This window comes from Anopheles coustani, chromosome 2 (genome assembly GCF_943734705.1).
Source record: "Anopheles coustani chromosome 2, idAnoCousDA_361_x.2, whole genome shotgun sequence".
Taxonomy (NCBI): domain Eukaryota; kingdom Metazoa; phylum Arthropoda; class Insecta; order Diptera; family Culicidae; genus Anopheles; species Anopheles coustani.
The window spans coordinates 83,367,833-83,391,779 of NC_071289.1; the positions used below are offsets into that span (position 1 = coordinate 83,367,833).

The following is a 23,947-nucleotide window of genomic DNA, read 5'->3' on the forward strand; positions in this document are numbered from 1 at the left end:
GGGATCACGAACACATGCGCATGCTGTGCACCAACACATCCTCTCCGTGTATGGATACGCTTCAATCGGTTTACCGATTAAATGACCTTCACACGAGGAAAACCCCATGAGTTTTCAAGGTCATTTAACCGTTTCAAACGAAGAGCTAGTGGGGTAATTCACAGCTGAACCTATGATAGTTCCTTCGGTCGAAGAGTGGGTTCAATGATGCCCACCACTAGCTACCAGCTGTCAACCGGTGTTTTGTTTTCATTCGTCCATTCGTAAACATAATGCTATTTACTACTTTATAACGTTCGAAAATTAGTGGTTCGACAGCTAGGTTGCCTTCATAAAGCAAAACCATCAAACTATATGATATTCCGAGGAGCTACACTGCTGGAAACAACATTAAAACAAGTATCACTGGACTATGGGTGAAGAAAAAGGTGGCACCCGTTGCGAACGCAGCGAGCAGACTGAGCTAAGTCGACTGAAAAATGGGATTTGGTTATAGTGGCAAAATCATCACGCTTTCTTGTTTTGTCTAGTTGGCAATTGATACCAACAGAGCGAGAAAGCATGATGAATTTGCCACCGGGGTAATGAGTAAGAGAGATCATGTTCTCTGTCCAGTGTAGGATAACCACTATGTATTTTTTTAAAAGAAACATTCCATTCTACAAGTTTATAAAATTGTGTTTATATTACCCATTTAGGATGCCTTTAGGTACATCAGAAAGTTAATACTATTAAAAGTTATTTTTTCCAAAATTTAGTGAAAACAAGTGGTTGTACAAATACATAGTGAAGTGTAATGTTTACAATGATTCATGAGTCTGATCCGATCCCTTGATGGAACTGTCAATTAAAGGATTTACTTGCGTTTACAGTGGCTAGCTGAACAGTTCAATATTTGTTTAATGGAAATAATTACATTACCTTTCAAAATCGTGATAAATTGAACAACATTTTTAAGAAATAACTTTAAAAACATGTTTGGCTTCTACTAAATCTCCTTAGTACTTGGTTTTTTAGCAAAAAAAACAAATTTGGCAAGAAAAGCAACGGATCCTGCTGAATGTTATTCAGCACACTTTCAGCACTCAATTCTCGAAACGTCGATCATTTTTATCTCCGCCGGACAGTTATTGCTGCAGCCAGCAACGAAATAAAAAACAGTGCAAGTTTTCTCCGGGACATTCAATTATTATCCACAGTCTGCTTTGATCTCAGTACATTAGCACAAGTAACCACATTTTCCGTATCGTAAAACTTGTTTTAATCTCAGTGCAGCAAAGCAAACGGAAGGCAAGATGTCCGAAAGTGACTGGGACACCGTGACCGTATTGCGTAAAAAAGCACCAAAAGCATCCGCACTAAAGACTGAAACCGCCGTCAATCAGGCTCGCCGGCAGGGTATTCCTGTAGAAACGACTCAAAAATGTAGGTACCAATCATGAGCGAACTGTTTTCCATCGGTAAAAAGTGTGGCGATGTGGAGTTACAATTGCATCATGTTGGCAAGAACGCATGGCCCCCCGATACTTTTTTCTTCTTATTGACATGACCATATTTGTACTACATTTCACAATGAGGAAATGTAACCAAAGTCGTCATGTCGAAATACTGATGATTTTCGCATCCCTTTCAAGTATGATAAATTTTTTGTTTGTTTTCATTCCTTCTCTCTCTCAGTCAATGCCGGAACGAACAAGCAGCATGGTCCGGCAAAAAATACAGCAAAGCTGGATCGCGAGACGGACGAACTGCGCCACAAAACCTTGGCTCCGTCAGTCGCCAAACTGATTATGCAGGGTCGGCAATCGAAGGGCTTAAGCCAGAAGGATCTTGCCACGGTGAGCCACCTCCCATTGGCCATTTAATCTGTTTCCGGATGCTAATGTTTTTTTGTGCCGCTTATCCCTTGTAGGCAATTTGTGAAAAGCCTCAGATCGTGAACGATTACGAGGCCGGTCGCGGAATCCCGAACAATTTGATCTTGGGCAAAATCGAGCGTGTGATTGGAATGAAATTGCGCGGAAAGGATATCGGCACCCCGATGGCGCCTCCCGGTAAGAAGTGAGACGTCGGGAGGCAATAATAATAAAAATCGATCGTCTGCGAAAGTGTGCGGGCCGTGTGTGTGCGTGTATGCAGTGTCATGTCGCGGGAGAAGTCACTTTCATCAATAATTCTATTCATTAAGAAACGTAAATCATGAAAATCATGTGTTAAGCGATCATTTTACAATATATGAAAGATGGCCCAAGGATTCCTATCCCGGCTGTCGGCTTTCGGCAATGGAGAAGCATTTATGTAGCAACACAAACCTTTATGTTTAGGGCAATATGAGCGGAACTAAACCTATTAATGCACAGCATGTTGCACATTCCCGTAAACGGAATTTGCGTGAATTAGAAATTTGATAAATGCAAAAGCGTTTCATGAAGCTCAAAGAATTACGTAGCGCTCTCGACAGCCCTTCATATACTGAAAACGATTTCCTATCATCCCGGTTTGGGAAAATACTGATCGTGGTTCGGGAACTGTCGGCTCACCGGATGTGCAGTAGATAAAAATATGCACGATATATTATAACGATCTATTATCGATGTGTTCCAACATTCAAGTGAATTAGGTTCACCGGTTCCACATGCAACAGCTCCACGGAAACGAGGGACTTCGAACTATAGACAAACGTAGGGCAATGACTAATCTGCTTAAAAATGGTTTTCCTTAACTTTGCTAATAAGCTCACACTGCAATCGTTTGCAACAGTCCCTCCACAAACCGAAAAAGTTGTGTTCCCATACCTCTCTGACACACTAACCTACGTTTCTCCAAATCTGAAGCAAATGATAAGTAATACAGTTGATCAATTATTACGTTTCTGCAAAATGATACAGAATTAATCATTATACGCAAGTTGATGCAGGCAAATCCCTTTTTTCATCAAGTCCTATTGATAGAAGTGAAATTTTACTCAAATAAATGCATACAACCGTTTTCACAAAGTCTTAAACAAGATTGTTTCCCATTGCTTACAAAAAGATCCTTCAAATATATATCCTTTTAAATTTATTACTCCAAACCAGTGAGAAATACAGCGATAAACCCGTGGAGTTTAATCCTTTCGAAGTTGTAGTGTCTCCTCCTTGATGCCATCCTTGGTGATAATGTTGATGATGACGGAATCTCCCGTGTAGATATCACGCTCCGTTGCGGAAATGAACGTATCCTTGATAATCGAAACGGCCTTTTCCATTGATACCGGTTCCGGGTTTACATTGATCATATTCTTCATGCCAATTTGATTGTCCAGCACCGGCTGCAGTAGCGGTCCGGCGGAACCTCCCGCACGGTAGGTTGTCATCTCACAGTGACCAATGGGGTCGTAGCTGTAAACGACACCCTTTCCGCTCTGGTCCAAGCCGGCCAGCACGTTCGACACGTAGTACGGGAAGAAGCGCCGGTTGTACATCAGAATGGACAGCATCTGCGCGACGGCCGGAGTCGACATGCTCTTCTGGTGCTGGTCCTTGTACATCTGCATGCGCACCTTGACCAGACTGGTCAGCGCGAGGGTATCGCACCAGCAACCGGTGGAAGCTAGCACCGTTTTGTCCGACAAACGGAACAGTTTGTTCTGGGTACGGGTGTGGATCGAATAGCCCGAACTCAACCGAGTGTCCGCACCAATAACGGCAAAGTCATCTCCGGCAATTGCGACGACGCTCCTGAAAAACAAAATACCAGTCATTGTTGGGGTTCCATGATGGACCGCATAACCTAACAATGTACGAACGATTTACGGTTACAATTCCTGGCACTTACCCTCCATTAGATTCGTAAGGATAAAACTGAACCTTGCGCGCTCCAGGCACTTCGTATTCGGGGAAGTTTTCGATTCCGAGCATTTTCTATGCCTTGCGGTTAATTTCACAGACAATCTACGAGTGAATCGAAGCGATTTAGAGTGACTAGCGAAAATAAACAGTAGTGTTGACAGAAACGGGATTCGAAAGATTCGAAAACTCGATCCGGTTGGATTCTAAAGATTCGAATCCCATTTGACGGATTCGGATCAGATTTGATTCGTCCAGACACGAGGTGCGTCGTTTAACCTGTGGTCACAGCTTTCCGCAACCGCATGCGGTTGCGTTTTTGATCTGTCAAACGAGCACAGCTTTTTGCCAAAAATAATACTTTAATGTTTGAATTTACCACTTATATGAGCATACAATCTCATTAAAGTCTACTAGGAGCAATATTTACTGTTGACATATCAAAACGCAAGAGTCTGCGGCAAGAATCAAACTCGTTTGATTTTTTAGTACAGAAACCGCAAGGTCTTGCGTCTGCGGTGACAGCCCATGACAGTTCCTATCTCCCCCATGGGAAAAAATGCAACCGCACGCGGTTGCGCAAAGCTGTGACCAGGGGTTTACTCGACTCATACTGAATGATTTGACATAGATTAAGGGTTTTTTGCGCGATTTGTAACTTAGGTTCGAGAAATATTTATGAACCTATTTTTAACAAAGAAATACAGTAGAACGTTGAAAATCAGAGGAGTTCTACCATTACATTTAGCCTATGGAGTGACAATGATTCAACCAGGACCTGATATTCACTTTTTATCGGATGTCGATTAAAAATATCACTTCTTTCTTCTTGGCGTAACGACCTTGTTGGTCATGCCTGCCCCGTTAAGTGCTTACGTGACTTTTTGCCCTATGTGTACGTGGATAGTCAGGGGGTGGTAAGCCCCGTCGCTCATGGGCCGATTTTTCTAACCGGCGCTACCGCTCGGCTGTCGCGGACTCCCAAACATGGATGAATAGGTCTTTCAAATAGTAGCTGCATAACTCCTTGATGGAACCTTATTGGGTGCGTCATTGAGCCACTCATTCACCGGGTGCTTCACAGTTCCTTTGCTCGTTGGGTCGCTATCTGTCAAGTGTTATTGGATTTGTCGATGAAGTCCGCATTGACAGTTCGTCGATTGTTGTTTTCGGCCGGCTGATTATGAGAAAACAAGCAATTTTTATCGGGAGTTCGGTTGCACTTTGATTAAAGCAAAAAGGAAAACCATCGCCCGTGTTCGTATACATTTACGTAATGGCAACGTTCCGTTTGGGCACTATTGCGACGATAACGGCGAGATTTCCTCTACAGAATGTGACCAAAGTGCAGCGGATTGGTTTGGTACGTCGTTTGGCTACGGGAGGAGCACCGAAAAAGCCCACAAGTACACTCGGTCTGGCGCTGAAAGGTGTCGCGGTCGGTGCTCTGGTTGGAACGGGTTGGTCCGGCTACAACTACTTCAAAGGTGGAGTGACCGATCATATGCTTCACGAGCATGTGGGACCGAAGGTTCTTGATAAGCTACCGAATGTGAAGATTATGCGCCAAATCGTCAATCCGAAGGATGATTCTGGTCTGGATTTAGTATTGTTTCAATTTCAAACCTGCCCGTTCTGCTGCAAGGTAAGAAAATGTATGTTCATTTTATAGATGGTTTGATATTTTGAATTCATTTCGTAGGTAAGAGCGTTTCTAGATCACAGTGGACTCTCCTATTCGGTGGTTGAGGTGGACGCCGTTCTCCGTCAGGATATACGGTGGTCGGATAGCAAAAAAGTACCGATCCTGTTGGCAAAAACCAAAAACGGAAAGTATGTTCAATTGACAGACTCGAGTATGATCGTCTCCGCGATATCCAGCTATCTTCGCGACAAGACACAGGACATCGGGGAACTGGCCACGTACTACCCATCCATATCGTACGAAAATGACGCTGGCAGAAAGGTTTTCGACATCATGAACAAATATTTCCTGATGTTCCAAGAGAAGAAAGTTGATCCACGATCGAAGGAAGTGCAAGAGTAAGTTGATAGTTCAGATTATTTTAAAATTTGATTCTCAACATAAGCCTTTCGTTGCAGAGAGGAGCGAAAATGGCGCGCATGGGCAGACGATCATCTCGTGCACTTGATCTCCCCCAACGTGTACCGCACGAAAGAGGAAGCGCTGGAAACTTTTGAATGGTTTTCCGACGTCGGCGATTGGAGCATCCATTTTCCCAAATGGGAGCGCGATCTGATGGTCTACGTGGGGGCATTTGCAATGTGGGGCATTAGCAAACGTCTCAAAAAACGTCACGAGCTCAGCGACGATGTACGATCGCATATTTACGACGCGTGCGACAAATGGATCAATGAGGTGGAGAAGAAGAAAAGCACCTTTTTCGGTGGCTCGCAGCCCAATCTAGCCGATCTGGCAGTGTTTGGTGTCCTCAATAGCATGGAAGGATGCCAGGCATTTAAAGATTGTTTGGAAAACACGAAAATCGGTCCGTGGTTCTATGCCGTTAAAGAGCAGGTAATGAAAAATCGTGGAAAAGTACTTTAAGGATTCATCGGTTGTGGTTTGTTAGTATTTTAAATGCCGTTGACTCAAAATAAAAAGATGATTAACAAATACGGCTGCTTTTGTACAATATTCTATTTTTATAATCATAACAACACATAAAATCTTTTATTTTGCGTTCGAAGGTGGTAGTTGGGAATATGTTGAAAATAAGCTAGTACTGGTTTGGTTTTCAAATTGCTTCTCGAAAATACCTTGCGAAATTAGAGCAGTATCAAAAACTTATATTTTTAATTTTTTAAATTTTTGATAGACAAATTGAACTCGTTTCTTAATAGCAATTCAGTGTGCCAATCCTAAATTTCATAAACAAAAATATTTTTACTTCCCTAAAAAGTTTGGCGAATTCCCCCTCAACCTATCATGAAGAGAGAGATTTGATTTGAAAAGTTATTCGATGTTTTTCTTCTTCCTTTGGCGATGTTATTTTACTATTTTTATATAGATACCATCGTGTCGGGTATTGGAATCGTAGTGATATAGTGTATGTAAATATTGATTTCATTTCATTGAAACCTTTTAAAAGAGAAGGTTTCGAAATAATTCGAAAATTCCAAATTAAAATAAAAAAAAAATCTATTCGATACTGACATGTGCTCTACAAACGATCGTTATGAATGGCGATTCACTATCAGCAGCCTACGTTACTAGGCAACGCTGAAGAGCAGATAATGCATGATCGTGGTTGTGGGTGCGCGCTCATCTCCTAAGAACGTCTCGAGCAGCTCGCGAAGATCGCGAGGTTGTTCTCGGACGGCGTCGGGAAGAAAAGTTCAGTCACGCGCGAACGATCGAACCGAACGGACGGGAAGAAACCGGTTCTCCCGTCTCGGTACAAGAAGATAGGAGAAGCAAAAAAAACGTTAGAAAAAAGTGAAATCAGAACCAACCAAGAACGGACGGCCTCGAAAGGAAGTGAGAGCGATAAGGAGTGGTATTTATTTTCTGTGGCACAAACGATAACGCCCCTCCCGGAAGCAGTGGAAGTGTGCAGTGATTAAAACGAGGTAATGTTCTTTGCCAGTGTGAAGATCACAATGTGATTTCTATGCTAATGAGATGGGAAGTGGGAGGAAATTAAAATTATTACTTTTTTTAATGAGTGCACGTTTAAGATCATTTAAAGCAGTTAGTTAAGACCTTTTTTATAAAACTTAAAAACTTTTGAGTGGATGTAAACTGCGATCGTGTCAGGGAAGAATAGAAATATCGAAGAAACGTGGTGTACGGAAGAAGAAACACGAAATTAGTGTGTTGGTTAAAAGTGCACCTTCCAGTGCGCACGATAATTTGAGAATGGCACACATGTGGTGCCTTCCTGTGGAAAATGTGCATCGAGAGGAAGGCGTTAAGAAAAAAAAGCACCATCATCAGCAGAAATGCACCCAGCGCGGGGTGCATCGAATCGTTTGTGGCAACCGCAAACAGACACACCACGAAGGAACACAGATATGGGTGAAAGAAAAAGGCTAAGAAAAAAAAAGTACGACCGTAAAAAAGGAGTTTCAACCAACGATAATGACCCCCGGCTTGGAACCGTAAGGTTGTCGGTGGCTGCTTTTCGGGACGTCTTCTACCGGCCACCGTCAACATAACCACGGGCTGGGCAGACAATTTTCTTAAGCTGGTTTCGTGGCTTGCGCTTCTTCTTTTCGTGCTCGAAGATTTTTGTTTCCCTTCCCGTTCCGGCCCGACCCATACCCCGCCGTGGTTTCAATAGAAATGGAAATGAAACACCGACCGGTTCGTGTGTAGGGCGTAAAAAGGAAAGATCGAAGATGGTTGGCAGAGGCAACGGGGGCAGCATAAGAAACGCTCTATGCTCGATGAATGGCCAACTAGGAGAGAGAAGATTTAGAAAAGGCAACAACAAAACAACATAAGCCGCAATATGGATTCGACACCAAACCAATTCCCCGGAGTCCGTTCATTCCACAATTCTCTGTTCTGCTGTTGGATGGAACACATGGACGGACAGAATACAAAAAATACTATGTTGCATCTCCTCGGGCGTTGCTGGATTTGGAAAAGTGCGCTACACGCGCATGGCCTGTGCAGTACTTTTTCAGATGTGTGATACGGGGTCGATTAAAACCGGCTCGTCTGTTTGGCAGATGGGTTCCGGCAGCATCACGCGCAGTTAAATTTAGAACTCTATCTCCCCAAACATACCACGGGCCACGTCCGTCCGAGGGAACACGAGCAGTGAAAACACATTTTAACATTTGTTTTCGGTATGAAATCATGCACCAACCATAAAGCGTTATCTGGCCACATCTTGCTATAGCTAGTCGTTTTGTTCGGCCTGAGATGGAAAATGGTTTCCGAACGGATGTTTAGTTTCCAAATGAAGTTCCAGATACTGTTGCCTCACGATTAAAAATAGAAATTTGACTATCGTTTGCTTTTCAATGCGTGGAAGACTGATGTTTTGAATTGAATAAAATTATCTAAATATTTAAATATCCCATCAAATCTGTAAAAACAAAATTTAATGTTTGGCAAATTTAGATCGAATGATCCTGAATTTTATAACGCATAGAATTATCAAAGATGATAAAAATCTTCAAGTCTGTGTAAAATTATTTCATGTCTGGATTTAAGAATTGATTTACTAAACATTTTTTCCTTTTTCTTAGCGATGCTTATTGCATTATATTACCGATACTTGTGCTCTCATCTTCGCGTTCTTCAGAATAAAAATCCTGTTTAGTTTACAATTTGAAGTCTTTTTCTGTTTCAACGAGCTTATGATCGTACATTATTTAAAGTTTAAATAAGTGGCGATTCTTACGGGCCAAGACGTGTTTAAACATTATCTGCTAGATATATTATATTAAAATGAAATTTAAAAAATAATATTTTTATTAAAAATTATATATTCTTTATAGTCCTCAGTTAAACTTGTGATATACTTGCTAGTTAGTCATAATCGCACTAAATAATCGCACAAGTAGAATGCGAAATGTGTTGGCCATTTAACGTACATAATACACATTCGTTTTCTTCAAAAACTTTTGTAACTTTAAAGATCTTGCCAATGCTCTTCAAATTTTTTATCTTGCCATGCGCCAGATGATACTGTTGTGAAGATAACTTTGCTAATAATTTGTTAAATGACCGAGGTTAAGTGAATAATCTTTACTAAAAGTTGGCATTTGAAGAAACATATATTTTCGACCATAACTTTTCAAACCGGGCTTTTGTATCTGCACAGCATTGTCTCGTCAACGTGCGTTAGGGTGATATCCATTCGGCTCGGTACAGCAGGATGGGGCATATCACGGCCCTAACATCGATCGCTCTGGTGGCCCTGGCCCTGGTAGGATCAGTGCGGGCTGAGCTGACTCCACCGTACTTCAACTTGGCCGAGGGGCGCAAAATCACTGCCACCGCCACGTGCGGTGTGGACACCGATGTTCCCGAGCTGTACTGTAAGCTGGTCGGTGCAAACACGGAGAACGACAACCAGAACCAATACTCCAAGGTCATCCAAGGACAGGTAAAGTAACCCGGATTGTGCGAGCGGGTGTTAATTCTTGAACAAACGGTTGGAGAGCCCCCCCATTTCATGTCTTCATCATTTCGCGCAGGTTTGCGATGTGTGTGATCCATCCGATCCGGACAAGAATCACCCGCCGGAGTACGCCATCGACGGTACGCAGAACTGGTGGCAGAGTCCCCCGCTGTCCCGTGGTATGAAGTACAACGAAGTCAACCTCACGATCGACTTCGGTCAGGTAAGGCTAAGCTATATATACTCCTATCGTAAGCTCTTCCCTCCCAGACTCCGAACATCGCTGGCGCAATGATCTAATCCGTGGAGCTGCAGCGAAAATGACATAATCGTCTCTGTCCAAACAAGTTCGTTTGCTTACGACGTGAGCAAACATTGATGAACTTTTGTGCTGTGTGCGTTGGCTTAAATCCAACGCGCGCTTGCCACACGTATGGCACACATGGTCAACAGTAATCAGTGGCCTGTGCCTTTTCGAACCTACACCAGCTTCTCATGGAATCGGGAGAAACATGTGGCAATGGACCGCCGGAAACGGACGCCCAGTGGGCCGGAAAAGACAAAACGGACCGCACCGACATCCCGGTTTGATAAGCGTTTTCTTGCTGGAATCCGTTGGACCCGTGATAACTCTTGTGAACCCGCGCGTCTGCTGATAAGAATTCCCATTAATTTGTGCTCTTGCTGAGCATGGAAATGAAGTATGCTGTAAGTGCCGTGTGCTTTCAAGCATAGGGCTTCTTATCAATTGCGGCTGTTCCAGTTTCTTGTAGTTGGATGCTGGAAATTGTTCTATGCTAGATTGGCAGACTCATCGTTTTGAATATTATGATTTATGTTCCGGCATTTCTCAATACAGTTCGTCCCTGAGCTTAAAACAATTACTTATGCTTAGAGCACATTGTTAAAAACTTTTGAAAATTGAGGAGTATAAAAAAAATCACAAAATCAATTTTTTGCACGCGGAACAAGAGCTCGTCGAAAATTAAAATAGTTTTATAATTTTATTTGCAACAATCATAAATAAGCTCGAAATTTGCGAAGTTAAGTTTTGCAAGATTAAAAATACTTGATATAAACAAAGTTTAACTATTTATAAGACGTGTCATAAAAAGGTTATGGGCTATAATTTGCTTTAATTTCATAGAATTTATTTTTATTTTTATTTACAAAACATTCATTTTGCCCATGCCGTTTGGTTCTGTGTGTCACAAATACCTCGAGGATGATGAAATTGCTACCACAGCTGTTTGGGTAGCATCCAATTGTCTCCGAGAACCGCCTAATGGACGCAAAGTGTAAACTTGACATTGTATCCGCAATTACTCGCTTTCCGCACTGGTTGCAATTATTGCTGTGGCCGCCAGCAACCGTTTCCAGCATTTATTTCCTTGGAATATGCAGAACACCATATCGTGCATCGCGATCGCAAAAACTGTACAGGAATGCAGCGAGCAGCTGTGAGCGTGCAACGATAGCATTTTTCAGTTCCTACTTCTATCAGAACTAGGCACTTCCGTTAGGTCTCCGTAGTGTTCTATGCAATTCAGTTTTTGCCAGCTTGATTTACTGCTGTTGAAGCTTTTTAATTCCGGAATAATTTTTCTCCCATGAAATCTCCAAAATAATGTACCATAATTCGTAGCTACAAAGCTTGATTATCCGTTGATGGAACCTCTCTTGGTTTTTTTCAATTCAGGAATTCCATGTGGCTTATCTGTTCATCCGTATGGGCAACTCGCCACGACCGGGTCTTTGGTCGCTCGAGAAATCGAGTGATTACGGCAAAACATGGACTCCCTGGCAACACTTCTCCGACTCGCCGGCCGACTGCGTCACATTCTTTGGTCCGGACAGTCTGAAACCGTTGCAGAACGATAACGATGTAATCTGTACGATGGAACACTCGAAGATTGTGCCCCTCGAGGGTGGTGAGGTAAGTGTGAAGCCAAAAAGATAGGGAAAGGAGAGAAGAACTTTTTCTAAACATTTATAATTATTGCTCCCCAAAGATTCCCATTCGTCTGCTGAACAATCGTCCATCGGCGAACAACTACTTCAACTCGTCGACGCTGCAAGAATGGAGTCGTGCCACGAATGTACGCATACGCCTTCTGCGAACGAAGAATCTGCTTGGACATTTGATGTCCGTTGCCCGGCAAGATCCAACGGTTACCAGACGTGTAAGTGCAATTTAACTCCCACTTATGATTTTAAACCGTAAACTTATCAGAATCCCTCTCCGTCCTCTACAGTATTTCTACTCGATCAAGGATATTTCCATCGGTGGACGGTGTGTGTGCAATGGTCACGCAAACACCTGTAACGTGCTAGACCCACGATCACCGACGCGCATCCTGGCCTGCCAGTGTCAGCACAATACCTGCGGCATCCAGTGCGCCGAATGCTGTCCCGGATTTGAGCAGAAGAAATGGCGTCAGAATACCAATGCTCGTCCATTCCAGTGCGAGCGTAAGGAAGCATGATATTAAGACTTTCTTGGGAGCTTGTGAAGCATATTTACCTTTGTATCTTTGTAGCTTGCAACTGCCACGGACATTCTGGCGAGTGCGAGTACTCCGAGGAGATCGATGCTAAAGGACTGTCGCTCGATATCCATGGAAACTACGAAGGAGGCGGTGTTTGCAAGAATTGTCACCACAATACTAAAGGTATCAACTGCAACCAGTGCGAGGACAAGTTCTACCGGCCACGTGGAAAGTACTGGAACGAGACCGACGTCTGCAAGCGTAAGTAGAACCGACCCACTGTACTTAGGTCTTTACCTAGAAAATACTCACGATGTAAATTGTGATCCTTACTCTACATAGCTTGCGATTGCGATCACTTCTACTCGACCGGAAACTGCGAGGAGGAAACGGGTCGTTGTGAGTGTCGGGTCGAGTTTCAGCCACCGCACTGTGACTCCTGCTCCTATGGACACTTTGGTTACCCGAACTGTCGCCCGTGTGAGTGCAATCTGAATGCCACCGTGGGATACTTCTGCGAGGCGGTCAATGGTGCCTGCCCGTGCAAGCACAACTTCGATGGACCGCACTGCAAGCAGTGTGCGAAGGAGTACTATGGATTCCCCGATTGCGATCGTAAGTGGACAACAATAGAGATAATGCTTTTTATGACTTGATGTGAAACAATATTTTCTTGTCTTTCGATAGCTTGCAGTTGTAATATGCATGGTTCGACCGATCGTGTGTGCGATCAGGACAATGGACAGTGTAAGTGTAAGCCCAACTTTGCCGGACGTCTCTGTGACACCTGCAAGGATGGATTCTTCCGGTATCCCGAGTGTACATGTAAGTATATTCTTTGTTTCCATTGGTCTATCCTTCCGTCAATCATTTACATAATCTCGAGCTAATTCACCATGTTTACCGCTCTTTTGAAAGATTGTAATTGCGATGTACGTGGAACGTTGGATGAAGTTTGCGACAAGAACACTGGCACTTGTTTGTGCCGCGAAGGTTACGGTGGACCACGTTGTGACCAGTGCATCCCCGGGTACTACAACTATCCGGACTGTGTGCCCTGCAACTGTTCGGCGGCTGGAAGTACTTCGACGGTGTGCGACATTACGGGCCGGTGTTCGTGTCTGGAGAACTTTGGCGGTCGGCAGTGTACGGCCTGTCTGGCCGGGTACTACCAGTATCCGGAATGTTTGCCGTGTAACTGCGACTCGTACGGGTCGCTCGCAAAGTCCTGCACAAGCGACGGCCAGTGTCAGTGTAAGGATAACTTCGACGGCAAGAACTGCCAGCAGTGCAGAGAGGGTTTCTACAACTTCCCGGCGTGCGAGGAGTGTAACTGCGATCCGGCCGGTGTGATCGCCCGGTTCGCCGGGTGTGGATCGGTCCCGGCGGGTGAACTGTGTCAGTGTAAGGAGCGAGTGCATGGGCGCATTTGTGACAAGTGTCGCCCGCTGTACTGGAATCTTACAGCGACCAATCCGCACGGTTGTCAGGAGTGCGAGTGCTTCATCGATGGTACGATCGGTTCTTTGGATACGTGCGACTCGAAGACGGGCCAGTGTGCTTGCAAACCTTCGGTGAAGGGACGCCAGTGTACGGAATGTAAGGATGGTACGTTCGATCTGTTCGGTTCGAGCTTGTTTGGGTGCAAGGACTGCGGTTGCGACATTGGTGGAGCGGCAGGCAACGTGTGCAATAAGGAGACGGGCCAGTGCCGGTGCCATCCTCGGGTGTCCGGCCGTACCTGTTCGTATCCGCTGACGACGCACTACTACCCGACACTGTACCAGTTCCAGTATGAGTACGAGGATGGCTATACGTCGTCCGGGACGCAGGTGCGCTATCAGTTCCACGAGGATATTTTCCCTGGCTTCAGTAGCCGTGGATATGCCGTTATGTCTTCGCTGCAGAACGAAGTGATCAACGAGGTGAGCGTGTTGAAATCGTCCGTCTACCGGCTCGTGATCCGGTACCGAAACCCCAACTCGGACAATGTCGTTGCGGCGATCCTCATCACTCCGGACAACCCGACGGAGGTGGAGCAGAAGACGAAGGTACTGTTCAAGCCTACGGAACATCCGGACTTTGTAACGGTTTCCGATGCTCGGGGTGAGGTGCCATCCGCTGTCGTGCTCGATCCGGGTACCTACACGATTAGCATCAAAACGGATAAGACTGTGTTCCTCGACTTTTTCGTTCTACTCCCTGCTGCGTACTACGAGGCATCGATACTGACGAAGAAGATTGAGAATCCGTGTGAAATCTCCGACCTCGGCCTCTGCCGGCATTATCAGTATCCAAGCGTTGGCCCGTACAGCCCACAAACGGAAGCGTTCATCATTGAAGACGAGCAGAGCTTCAAGCCGGTCGAGTTCTTCAAGGACTACGAGCACATGGATGTCGTCCGGGAGAAAGACCTACCGATACTAACGAACAATCAGCGTGAACTGTACTACCCAATGGAGGTGCCACACCCAGGACGGTACGTGATCGTCGTAGACTACATCACCAACCGGAACAGTCCCGAGGTGGGCATCCTGCAGGTGAACCTGGTGGGAGACATCGATCAGGACGGTTCGGTGACCGCGTACCCTTGCACGTACACCACCGTCTGCCGACAGCCCGTCATCGATAAGGAGTCGCGCGAGAAGATCTTCTTCCTCGATCCGAACAACCGCAAGCCGGTCCTCGTGACAAGCACCGATCTGTCCGGAGCGATCGCGTTCAAGTCGATCACGGCTATCCCGTACGACGAGTGGTCGACCGACTATATCCGCCCGAACTCGGTTTGCGTGATGCAGAATGGACGGTGCGTGCAGACGAGCTACCGGACAGCATCGGACTCGAAGAAGGTCGAGTTTGAAACGGAGAATGATTGGCGAGTGGCGGAGGAGGTTCCGCGTGCTGTGTTCGATAACAGCACCAAGCTGATCCTGCTCGACCAGAACCAGACGGATGTTAGTATCAAGGCGAAGGTGCAGCACCCGAACCGGTACGTGATGATCGTGAAGTTCTTCCAACCGGACCATCCGACGTTTAATGTGCAGTATCGAATTGAAACGGCGCGGCAGAACTATGACGGTCGACTGGAGGTACGTCACTGCCCGGCCAACAGCGGGTGCCGGGAGGTACTGAAGCAGGACAACGGTGCGATCGAGTTCGACCTGGAGGATAACATTGAGATTACGGTGGTTAATGGAGGCAGCCAGCGCGTGTGGGTCGACTATGTGCTATTGGTACCGGCCGAGCAATTCAACGGTGGCCTGCTGCAGGAGGAAACGTTCGATCAGACGAAAGAGTTCATCCAACAGTGCGGTCAGGATCATTTCCATATCCAGACGAATGCGAGCGAGTTCTGCAAGAAGGCGGTATTTTCGCTGACGGCCGACTACAACAGTGGTGCCCTGAAGTGTAACTGCGACTATTCCGGATCGACCAGCTTCGAGTGTGAACCGTTCGGAGGGCAGTGCCAGTGTAAACCGAACATTATTGGACGCAGGTGCGAGGCATGTAAGACTGGGTACTATGGATTCCCGGACTGTAAACCCTGCAACTGCCCGTCGACGGCCCAATGCCACAAGGATACCGGTGAGTGCGTCTGCCCGGATCGGGTGACCGGCGAGAAGTGTGACCAGTGTATGCCGTACACGTTCGGTTTCGATCAGATCATTGGATGCGAGGAGTGTAGCTGCAATCCGCTCGGTGTGGCCAACAATAACCTGCAGTGTGACATGGAAAGTGGCCTCTGCGAGTGCAAGTCGAATGTGGTTGGGCGTAAGTGCGACCGGTGTCAGTATGGGTTCTACAACTTCCCGTACTGTGACCCGTGCCACTGCGACATCCGTGGTACGACGTTCGAGATTTGCGATCAGGCGGACGAGAGCTGTTTCTGCAAGACGAACGTACAGGGCCGCGAGTGTAACACTTGCGTCGATGGAACGTACAACCTGCAGGCTAACAATCCGGACGGATGTACCAAGTGCTTCTGCTTCGGGCATTCCAGTCGCTGCCAGACGGCATTCCTGCGCCCGTTCAACGTGAGCATGATGAAGGAAATGAAATTGCACACGGTCCGTCTATCCGGTGGTAAGGCGACCATCACACCCTGGACGCTACCAGAGGCGGAAATCATGCTTAATGAAACGGTGGCAAAGGTTGCGCTCGACACCGTCGATCAGAAGGATCCATTGGACGGGATGGTGTACTTCGGCATGCTGGATCACCTGTTCGATCTGGCCAATCACCTCTCGGCGTACGGAGGATACCTTACGTACAAGGTGCACTTCACGAACGGACTGTTCGGTAGCGCTCTGATTGGACCGGACGTGATCCTCGAGGGCAATGGATTGGAGATCGTACACCAGAGCTACCGGCAACCGTCATCGAACCAACTGTTCAGCGGCAGCGTGGAGATGGTCGAGAGTAACTTCCAAACGGCGGCTGGAGGTTCGGTTAGTCGCGAACAGTTTATGATGTTGCTGCGCGACCTAAAGAACATTTACATCCGCGCGTCGTACTGGGAGCAAGGGCTGCAGACGGTGCTTTCGGATGTGAGCCTTACGATGGCGCACGATGACTTCGAAAACCCGCATCTGTATCGCGAACTGTCGATGGAGAACTGCGACTGTCCGCCGGGCTACGCGGGACGATCGTGTGAGGATTGTGCCCCTGGATACTACCGCGACCCGAACGGACCGTACCTGGGCTATTGCATTCCCTGTGAGTGCAATGGGCACGCGGATACATGCGACTGCATTACGGGCGTGTGTCAGAACTGTAAGCATTACACGACCGGTGATCATTGCGATCAGTGCATCGAAGGGTTCTACGGAAATGCGACGCGGGGCACACCGAACGATTGTATGATTTGCGCTTGCCCGCTGCCGGTTGAGTCGAACAACTTTGCAACGTCGTGCGAGGTGTCGGAGGACGGTTACGAGATCCATTGCGCTTGCAAACCGGGATACCACGGGGAGAAGTGTCAAAGCTGCGCCCCTGGCTACTATGGGCAGCCGCAGATTGAGGGCGAGTTCTGTAAGCCTTGTGACTGTTCGGGCAACATTAACAAAGACGAACCGGGTGCTTGCGATTCGGTGTCGGGCGAGTGTGTGCTCTGCCTGAATAACACTTCCGGACGTGCGTGTAACCTGTGTGCACCAGGATTCTACGGCGATGCCGTGCATCAAAAGGACTGCCAGAGCTGTATCTGCGATAAGCTAGGCATGGCATACTGCGACAACTTTGTCGGCACGTGCAACTGCCTACCGAACGTGATCGGTGAAAAGTGCGATCGGTGCGAGGACGATCACTATGGGTTTGAGTCGGGTCGTGGCTGTACACCGTGCGATTGTGGTATCGCCTCGAACAGCTCCCAGTGTGATGACCATACGGGCAAGTGTGCCTGCAAGCCGGGTGTTACCGGGCGTCAGTGTGATCGTTGCGAACCGGGCTACTGGAACTACTCCGAGCAGGGTTGTGTGCCATGCTCGTGCAATACCGACTACTCGCGTGGTCTTGGCTGTAATGCGTTGACCGGACAGTGCGAGTGCCTGTCGGGGGTTGTTGGCGAGAAGTGTGACTCGTGCCCGTACCGTTGGGTGTTGATACCGGAGACCGGCTGTCAGGAGTGTGACTTGTGCCATCACGCACTGCTGGATGTGACGGATGGACTGAAGGCGGACATTGACCCGGTACTACTCGACATCAAAACGGTTGCGGATGATTACTACACGTCGCAGAAATTGAACTACTTCGACGAAATGGTTGACCGATTGGAACCGAAGGTGCGCAGCTTGGATCCGCACGGAGTGAACCTAAACCCATCGCGACAGAAGGTGGAATCGTTGGAACAGGAGGTTAAGAGTCTAGACCGACGCATCCAGTATGCGGACGAGAACGCAAAGGACATGACGACCAACAGCGAGAAGTTGCTGGGTGCGTCCGCCAACGTGCTCGACAATTGCCGGCTGGTGCACATCAACACGAAGAACACGATCGATGAGGTGCTAGTGTTGGGAGCGAACCTTGGCTCATCCGAGATCACCAAGCTCGATCAAGCCTTTGAAGAGGCTAAGAACTACTTGGAGAACATCAAACAGTACTCGATCACACCGGAAACGCTCAATTCACAGCTGGAGAACGCCACCGGATTGCTCTTCGGCGTGGAGGCTTTCGGTGAACCGGTGCAGGCGCAACACGACAAGCTGGCCAAGCTGATGCACGACATTGGCGAGTTTGACGTGAAGCTGGAGGACTTGTACACCTGGAGCTTGCGGGTGGAGAAGGAGAGCGACATCACGTCGAAGCTGAACGCGAAAAACAAGGCTGCAGTCAACACCAAGTTCGACACGGTGACGGCCCACGCGAAGGAAGCGACAGAAAACATCAACAGCAGCAAGGCCCTGCTGACGAACTCATCCAACATCATGAAGGACATCGACATTACGCACACGGAGCTCGACAATGTGAACAAGCAGCTGACGGAACTGAACAACGGTGTCGACCGGGAGCTACCGCAGATGGACGAGGAATACAAGCAGCTAGACCCACTGATCGAGAAGGCATCGGAGCATGCGTCCAACTTGAAGATCGAATCGGAGAGTCTTTCGGAGAAGTATTCGGACGTTTCGGCGAATTCGGAGACAGCACTACAGGCGGCAACGGCTCACTCGAAGATCGTGGACGCGGTTAACGAGGCGCAGGATAACATTCGGAATGCTACAAACACGGCACAGAAGGCCACCGACCAGACGCTGGGCATCGACAATCGGGCCGCCGAATCCGACCATGCATCGCGGGAGCTGCTGAATGAGGCTCGGCGAATGTTTACCGCGCTGCAAACGGAACTGGAACCACATAGCAAACGTTCGATTGATACGGTTGATAGCATAAAGGAGAAGAACACACACAGCGACGGTATGTTGCACTCGATCAATGCTGCCTTGGATGGAATTCCGCAGGAATCGCACACCGACCAGTGGGAGAATGCGCGTGATCAAGCGATCGAGGCGAAGGGCAAGTCAGAAAACGCACTCAAAACTCTCGACCCAATGATCGCCGATCTGTCGAAGAGCGTGTTCCTGGCGGAGCAACTACCGAAGGACATTGACAACGCCCAGAAGGACATCAACCAGGCAACGGCGCAGGTCGAGCGGTTCAAGACGATGATTCCAAACATCCGGGAGCTGGTCCAGCGGTTGGACGAAAAGCAGGGCAAGGTGGATGTGGTCGTGAGTGACATCGGCGATCGGTTGGAGTCGCTGAAGCGCCAGATCGGGGAGGCCCGTTCGTTCGCCAACACGATCAAGGTGGGCATGCACTTCCATCCGAACACGACCGTCGAGCTGAAGGCCCCGGAGAGTTTGTCGCAGATGGCGACCAACTCGAACGTGTCGATGTTCTTCCGCACCGATAAACCGGAAGGTTTCCTGCTGTTCCTGGGCAACGATAAGGAGCCGAACGCGAAGAAGAGCTCCCGCGATGACTACATGGCGCTGGAGATCGAGAACGGCTATCCGGTGCTATCGATTGACCTCGGTAACGATCCGGAGAAGGTGATCAGCCCGAAGTACGTCGCTGACGACCGCTGGTACCAGGCGATTGTAGAGCGTACCGGCAACAACGTGAAGCTTACGATCCGCGAACAGCTCGACAACGGAACGGAATTGTTCCACTCCAAGGAACAGGTGTTGCCGGGTTCGTACAATGTGTTCAATGTGGATCAGAATAGCCGGCTCTTTATCGGTGGTTACCCGCCGGAGTACAACATGCCGCAGGATGTGAAGTCGAGTGAATTCGATGGGCGCGTCGAGCAGCTGCAGATCGGTGGCGAACATATAGGTCTGTGGAACTTTGTCGATGCCCAGAACGTGTTCGGTTCGCAGGAGCGTGATACGTTGCGCAGTGAGGAGAGCCCCTCGACTGGATTCCGATTCGGCGGACGTGGTTACGTGGCGATCGACTCGAAGTCGTACACCTTCAAGCAGCAATCGCAGTTACAGTTCCAATTCAAGGCCCCACCGGAGACGCGCGACGGTCTGCTGTTCTACGCGGGCAAGAACCGTCACTTCATCTCGGTGGAGATCCGGAACGGTGCCGTGGTGTTCCAGTTCAAGCTCGGCCAGCAGGCGCAGGTCGTAACGATCGGCTCGAAGAGTGCATTCAACGACGACAAGTGGCATAAGGTTTCGGTCGAGCGGGAAGGCAACGTGGGCAAGCTGACGGTGGACGACAAAGAGGTGTTCCAGCAGATGGGATCGCCGGAACACTCGCAGTTGCACATTTCGGATGCGATCTACTTCGGTGGTTACCACAGCAAGGTGAACCACTCGGAGGTAACATCGAAGGGCTTCGATGGGTGCATCGACGACGTGTACATCCTGGGCACCAAGGTTGACCTGAGTCTCAACACGAAGGCACTGGATGTGCGTCCGGGATGTCCGATGAAGTTCTCATCGCTGGTCTCTTTCCCACCGCATCAATTCGGTTACGCCAGCCAACCGGGTGTGCAGTCGGCGAACGGACTGCAGGTTAACCTGAAGTTCCGCACAACGCAAAGCGACGGAGTGTTGTTCTACACGAGCAACTACGATCAAACCGGCACGTTCGGATTGGTCCTGCGGGATGGTGTGCTCGTGCTGTCCAGTACTGGCACCGAAGTGACCACCGAACGTCGCACTTTCGACGATGGTGAGTGGCATGCCGTCACTGCCGGACACGAACGCGATCGCCTGGCGCTGCTCGTAGACGAAGAGCCTTTCTACAGCCCACAATCCTACCCACCTCGCCCGCTGCTCATCGACAATGGGGACATTTACTTTGGTGGACTGCCGAAGAACTACGTCACACCGAAGCTTGCGTTGGCCACGAATGCCTACTTTATGGGCTGCCTGAGCGATATCACTGTCAACGGGCAGATCGTTAACTTTGCCTCCTTGAGCGACAAGAAGTCGGCCGTGCTGGATCAATGCTCGAAGGAGCTGTTTGCCGCTGGCAGGAACACCCCACTGTACTACCCAGACGACGGTAAGGAACCGAAGGTGTTCGTCCATAGCCGCTTCGACGACAGTGAGTCGGAACCGGGAAGGAAGCCAGCGGCTCCTTCGGTGTCGACCAGTACCACAACGCCGGTACCGGCTGTGAGTGCGCCTTCGACGCCTCAAAAGACACCGTCAACGCAGAGTTCCACTCCCAGCACCACTACGAGCACCACAACGACACCACCGACCACGACAACGACATGGCGTCCGCGTCCAACGAAACCGGACGAACCACCGCCGGTCTGCAGACTGCCGGTCACCCCCGAGCAGGACGTCGACTTCGACTCGGGCTACCGGTTCGGAACGGGCCAGTTCAGCCACATCGAGTTCAACGACGTTGGGGCGAAACAGAAGCGGTACGACTACTCGCTCAGCTTCAAAACGTCGTCCTCCGAGGGTGTGCTGTTCTATGTGGCCGACGCACGTCACACCGACTTTATCGCGCTCGATCTGCGTGACGGCCGGGTGCACCACGCGTTCAAGTGTGGCACCGCGTCGTACGAAATGCTCTCGAAGGAGCGCTACGATGACAACCGGTGGCACACGGTGAAGTTCTCACGCAACCTGAATAAGGGCTCGCTGGTGGTGGACAGCGAGGACGAGTCGAGTGGCGACCTGAATGGCACACCGCGACAGATGGCGCTTCAGCCACCAATGTTTGTCGGTGGCGTTAGTGGTGACATCCATGAGGATGTGGCAGTGAATCTTAAGGTGAGTGTGTGAGGATCAAGGGTCATCTGGAGTTTATTTAATTTGTTCTCGTTCTCTTGCAGATGGATAAGAACGTACTGGAGAAGAATCAGTTCGTCGGCTGCATCAACGAAATCGAAGCGAACGGACGCCCCGTATCGGTGCCGTCGAACATCACGCGCACAATCCCCTGCTCGTCGCAAATCGAATCGGGCACGTTCTTCGGCAACGGTGGCGGTTTCGTGAAGCTGTACGATAAGTTCAAGGTCGGCAGTGAACTAACCGTCAGCATGGACATCCGACCACGCGCCCAGAGTGGTCTGCTGATGTCGGTGCACGGTCGCAAGGCGTACTTCGTGCTGGAGATGGTCAACGGAACGATCATGCTGACGGTGAACAACGGCGATGATCCGTTCACGGCAACCTACACACCGCCGCCGGAAGAGAATCTCTGCGATGGCCAGTGGCGTTCGGTTTCGGCCATCAAGTCACAGTACGTCATCACCATCAAGGTGAACGACATCAGCTCGCATCCGGCCATTGGCAACGTTTCCTCCCCGTCGACGGATACGACGCGTCCGCTGTTCCTTGGAGGGCATCCTCACCTACAGAGGGTAAGCTTCAAGTGAATCTCCCTCTTAAGTTTTCTCGCTAACGTTACTCATTCCTCTTCTCGCTTCTCCTATAGATCCGTGGATTCGTGGCGCGTGCACCGTTCCAGGGTTGCATCCGGAACGTGAAGGTTCGCGATAGCGTCGAGGAGATTACACCAAAAATGACTGTCGGCAACGTGCAGACGGGCGTCTGTCCGACAATCTAGGGAATTTATCCCTCACCCCTATAACCCGCACCCACCGCATCGTGGGAGTGAAAAATATACCGATATCCGACCTGTTTCTACGGGCCGGGGAAACGGAACAATTGGTTTGCGGAACACGACACTAGCTAATCGGCATTAAGGAATCTCCTGGCGATGGATAAAGTGCTGCACGATGATGGACTTCTCTGCTTTTGGAACACTGCTTTGGAATTTTACTTCTTTTTTTTTCTACCATTTTCTACCATTTCCTTTTAACAATTGGAACTGTATCGAAACTGTACTCATGACAAATCCTTCTATATACTATACTAATATTTTCTACACCATTTACTACGAAAAAACCAACATTCTTTTCTCAAATTTGTGCCATTGTTACACAGGATGACTAACAACAGAAACAATATTTTCTGTATACGAATAAAAACATACGTCAAATTGTCCCAGTTCAATAAATTTCCCATAAAATACTAAGCAAAACCATTTGTTATTTTTTTCTTTTGGTATAAAAGTGTAATATGGAGTGGTTCCAATTTTTTATTTCAATTTCTATCGTTTCACTTCCCTTCATCAAACCTCATGGATGATTCGGAACTGAACTTAGGTCTATGTTTTAAAGCTACAGGTGAGATCATTTTTTCCATTGGGAGTGTTTATGTTTGAATAAAACGCTAACACAAATTTTGTTCTTCGAAATATTTATTCTTGTCATAAGGGTTGGTTCTACTGATCTTCTTAGAAAAGAATCGATCGCTAATTTAAAAATCCTTATCGTTATATTTCCTGTTGTACGTCCTTCGACCACTTGTTGCATGCATTTGTCCTGCAAGTTTGTGCGTACTTGCAATCAGCCCGAGCGGTGATTTACGTGTTAATCATAGCTGTTTTCGCCGTGTAACAACAGCTCAGATGAATGGTCAACAGGCGGAACGACGGTAGATAACGACGCCACGAAAACGAACGCAAAGAGGACACCAGCAGAGCA

At 48.2% G+C, this 23,947-nt stretch overlaps 4 protein-coding genes across 4 annotated transcripts; 3 read left to right on the plus strand and 1 right to left on the minus strand.

The window, feature by feature from the left end:
• The first annotated feature begins 1,068 nt into the window (after window positions 1-1,068).
• On the plus strand, window positions 1,069-3,006 carry LOC131263028 (endothelial differentiation-related factor 1 homolog). Its single transcript, XM_058265154.1, has 3 exons — window positions 1,069-1,425; window positions 1,678-1,838; window positions 1,913-3,006. Exons 1-3 carry the CDS (start codon window positions 1,296-1,298, stop codon window positions 2,063-2,065), a joined length of 444 nt encoding a protein of 147 aa, XP_058121137.1. The 5' UTR covers window positions 1,069-1,295; the 3' UTR covers window positions 2,066-3,006.
• Window positions 3,007-3,037: 31 nt separating this feature from the next.
• LOC131263027 (proteasome subunit beta type-1) lies at window positions 3,038-3,971 on the minus strand. Its single transcript, XM_058265153.1, has 2 exons — window positions 3,817-3,971; window positions 3,038-3,719 (listed from the first exon to the last, which is right to left on the minus strand). The coding sequence occupies exons 1-2, from the start codon at window positions 3,897-3,899 to the stop codon at window positions 3,107-3,109; spliced, it is 696 nt and encodes a 231-aa protein (XP_058121136.1). The 5' UTR covers window positions 3,900-3,971; the 3' UTR covers window positions 3,038-3,106.
• A 1,038-nt stretch (window positions 3,972-5,009) lies between these two features.
• On the plus strand, window positions 5,010-6,456 carry LOC131263024 (prostaglandin E synthase 2). The gene is made up of 3 exons (XM_058265151.1): window positions 5,010-5,472; window positions 5,530-5,870; window positions 5,931-6,456. Exons 1-3 carry the CDS (start codon window positions 5,104-5,106, stop codon window positions 6,394-6,396), a joined length of 1,176 nt encoding a protein of 391 aa, XP_058121134.1. The 5' UTR covers window positions 5,010-5,103; the 3' UTR covers window positions 6,397-6,456.
• Window positions 6,457-7,118: 662 nt separating this feature from the next.
• Window positions 7,119-22,965, plus strand: LOC131263014 (laminin subunit alpha). The gene is made up of 12 exons (XM_058265139.1): window positions 7,119-7,421; window positions 9,632-9,916; window positions 10,008-10,154; window positions 11,631-11,867; window positions 11,944-12,114; window positions 12,187-12,403; window positions 12,472-12,681; window positions 12,763-13,035; window positions 13,108-13,245; window positions 13,339-22,166; window positions 22,229-22,759; window positions 22,834-22,965. Exons 2-12 carry the CDS (start codon window positions 9,686-9,688, stop codon window positions 22,963-22,965), a joined length of 11,115 nt encoding a protein of 3,704 aa, XP_058121122.1. The 5' UTR covers window positions 7,119-7,421; window positions 9,632-9,685.
• The last annotated feature ends 982 nt before the right edge of the window (window positions 22,966-23,947 follow it).

Bases quoted from the DNA above. Each gene is read 5' to 3' on its own strand.
- LOC131263027 (XM_058265153.1), bottom strand. From the start codon at position 3,899: ATGCTCGGAATCGAAAACTTCCCCGAATACGAAGTGCCTGGAGCGCGC. The intron at 3,720-3,816 runs GTAAGTGCCAGG...TTTGTTTTTCAG, and splicing joins CCTTACGAATCTAATGGAGG to GAGCGTCGTCGCAATTGCCG.
- LOC131263028 (XM_058265154.1), top strand. From the start codon at position 1,296: ATGTCCGAAAGTGACTGGGACACCGTGACCGTATTGCGTAAAAAAGCA. The intron at 1,426-1,677 runs GTAGGTACCAAT...TCTCTCTCTCAG, and splicing joins TGTAGAAACGACTCAAAAAT to TCAATGCCGGAACGAACAAG. The intron at 1,839-1,912 runs GTGAGCCACCTC...TATCCCTTGTAG, and splicing joins GCCAGAAGGATCTTGCCACG to GCAATTTGTGAAAAGCCTCA.
- LOC131263014 (XM_058265139.1), top strand. From the start codon at position 9,686: ATGGGGCATATCACGGCCCTAACATCGATCGCTCTGGTGGCCCTGGCC. The intron at 9,917-10,007 runs GTAAAGTAACCC...CATTTCGCGCAG, and splicing joins CCAAGGTCATCCAAGGACAG to GTTTGCGATGTGTGTGATCC. The intron at 22,167-22,228 runs GTGAGTGTGTGA...GTTCTCTTGCAG, and splicing joins ATGTGGCAGTGAATCTTAAG to ATGGATAAGAACGTACTGGA.
- LOC131263024 (XM_058265151.1), top strand. From the start codon at position 5,104: ATGGCAACGTTCCGTTTGGGCACTATTGCGACGATAACGGCGAGATTT. The intron at 5,473-5,529 runs GTAAGAAAATGT...TTCATTTCGTAG, and splicing joins CCTGCCCGTTCTGCTGCAAG to GTAAGAGCGTTTCTAGATCA. The intron at 5,871-5,930 runs GTAAGTTGATAG...CTTTCGTTGCAG, and splicing joins CGATCGAAGGAAGTGCAAGA to AGAGGAGCGAAAATGGCGCG.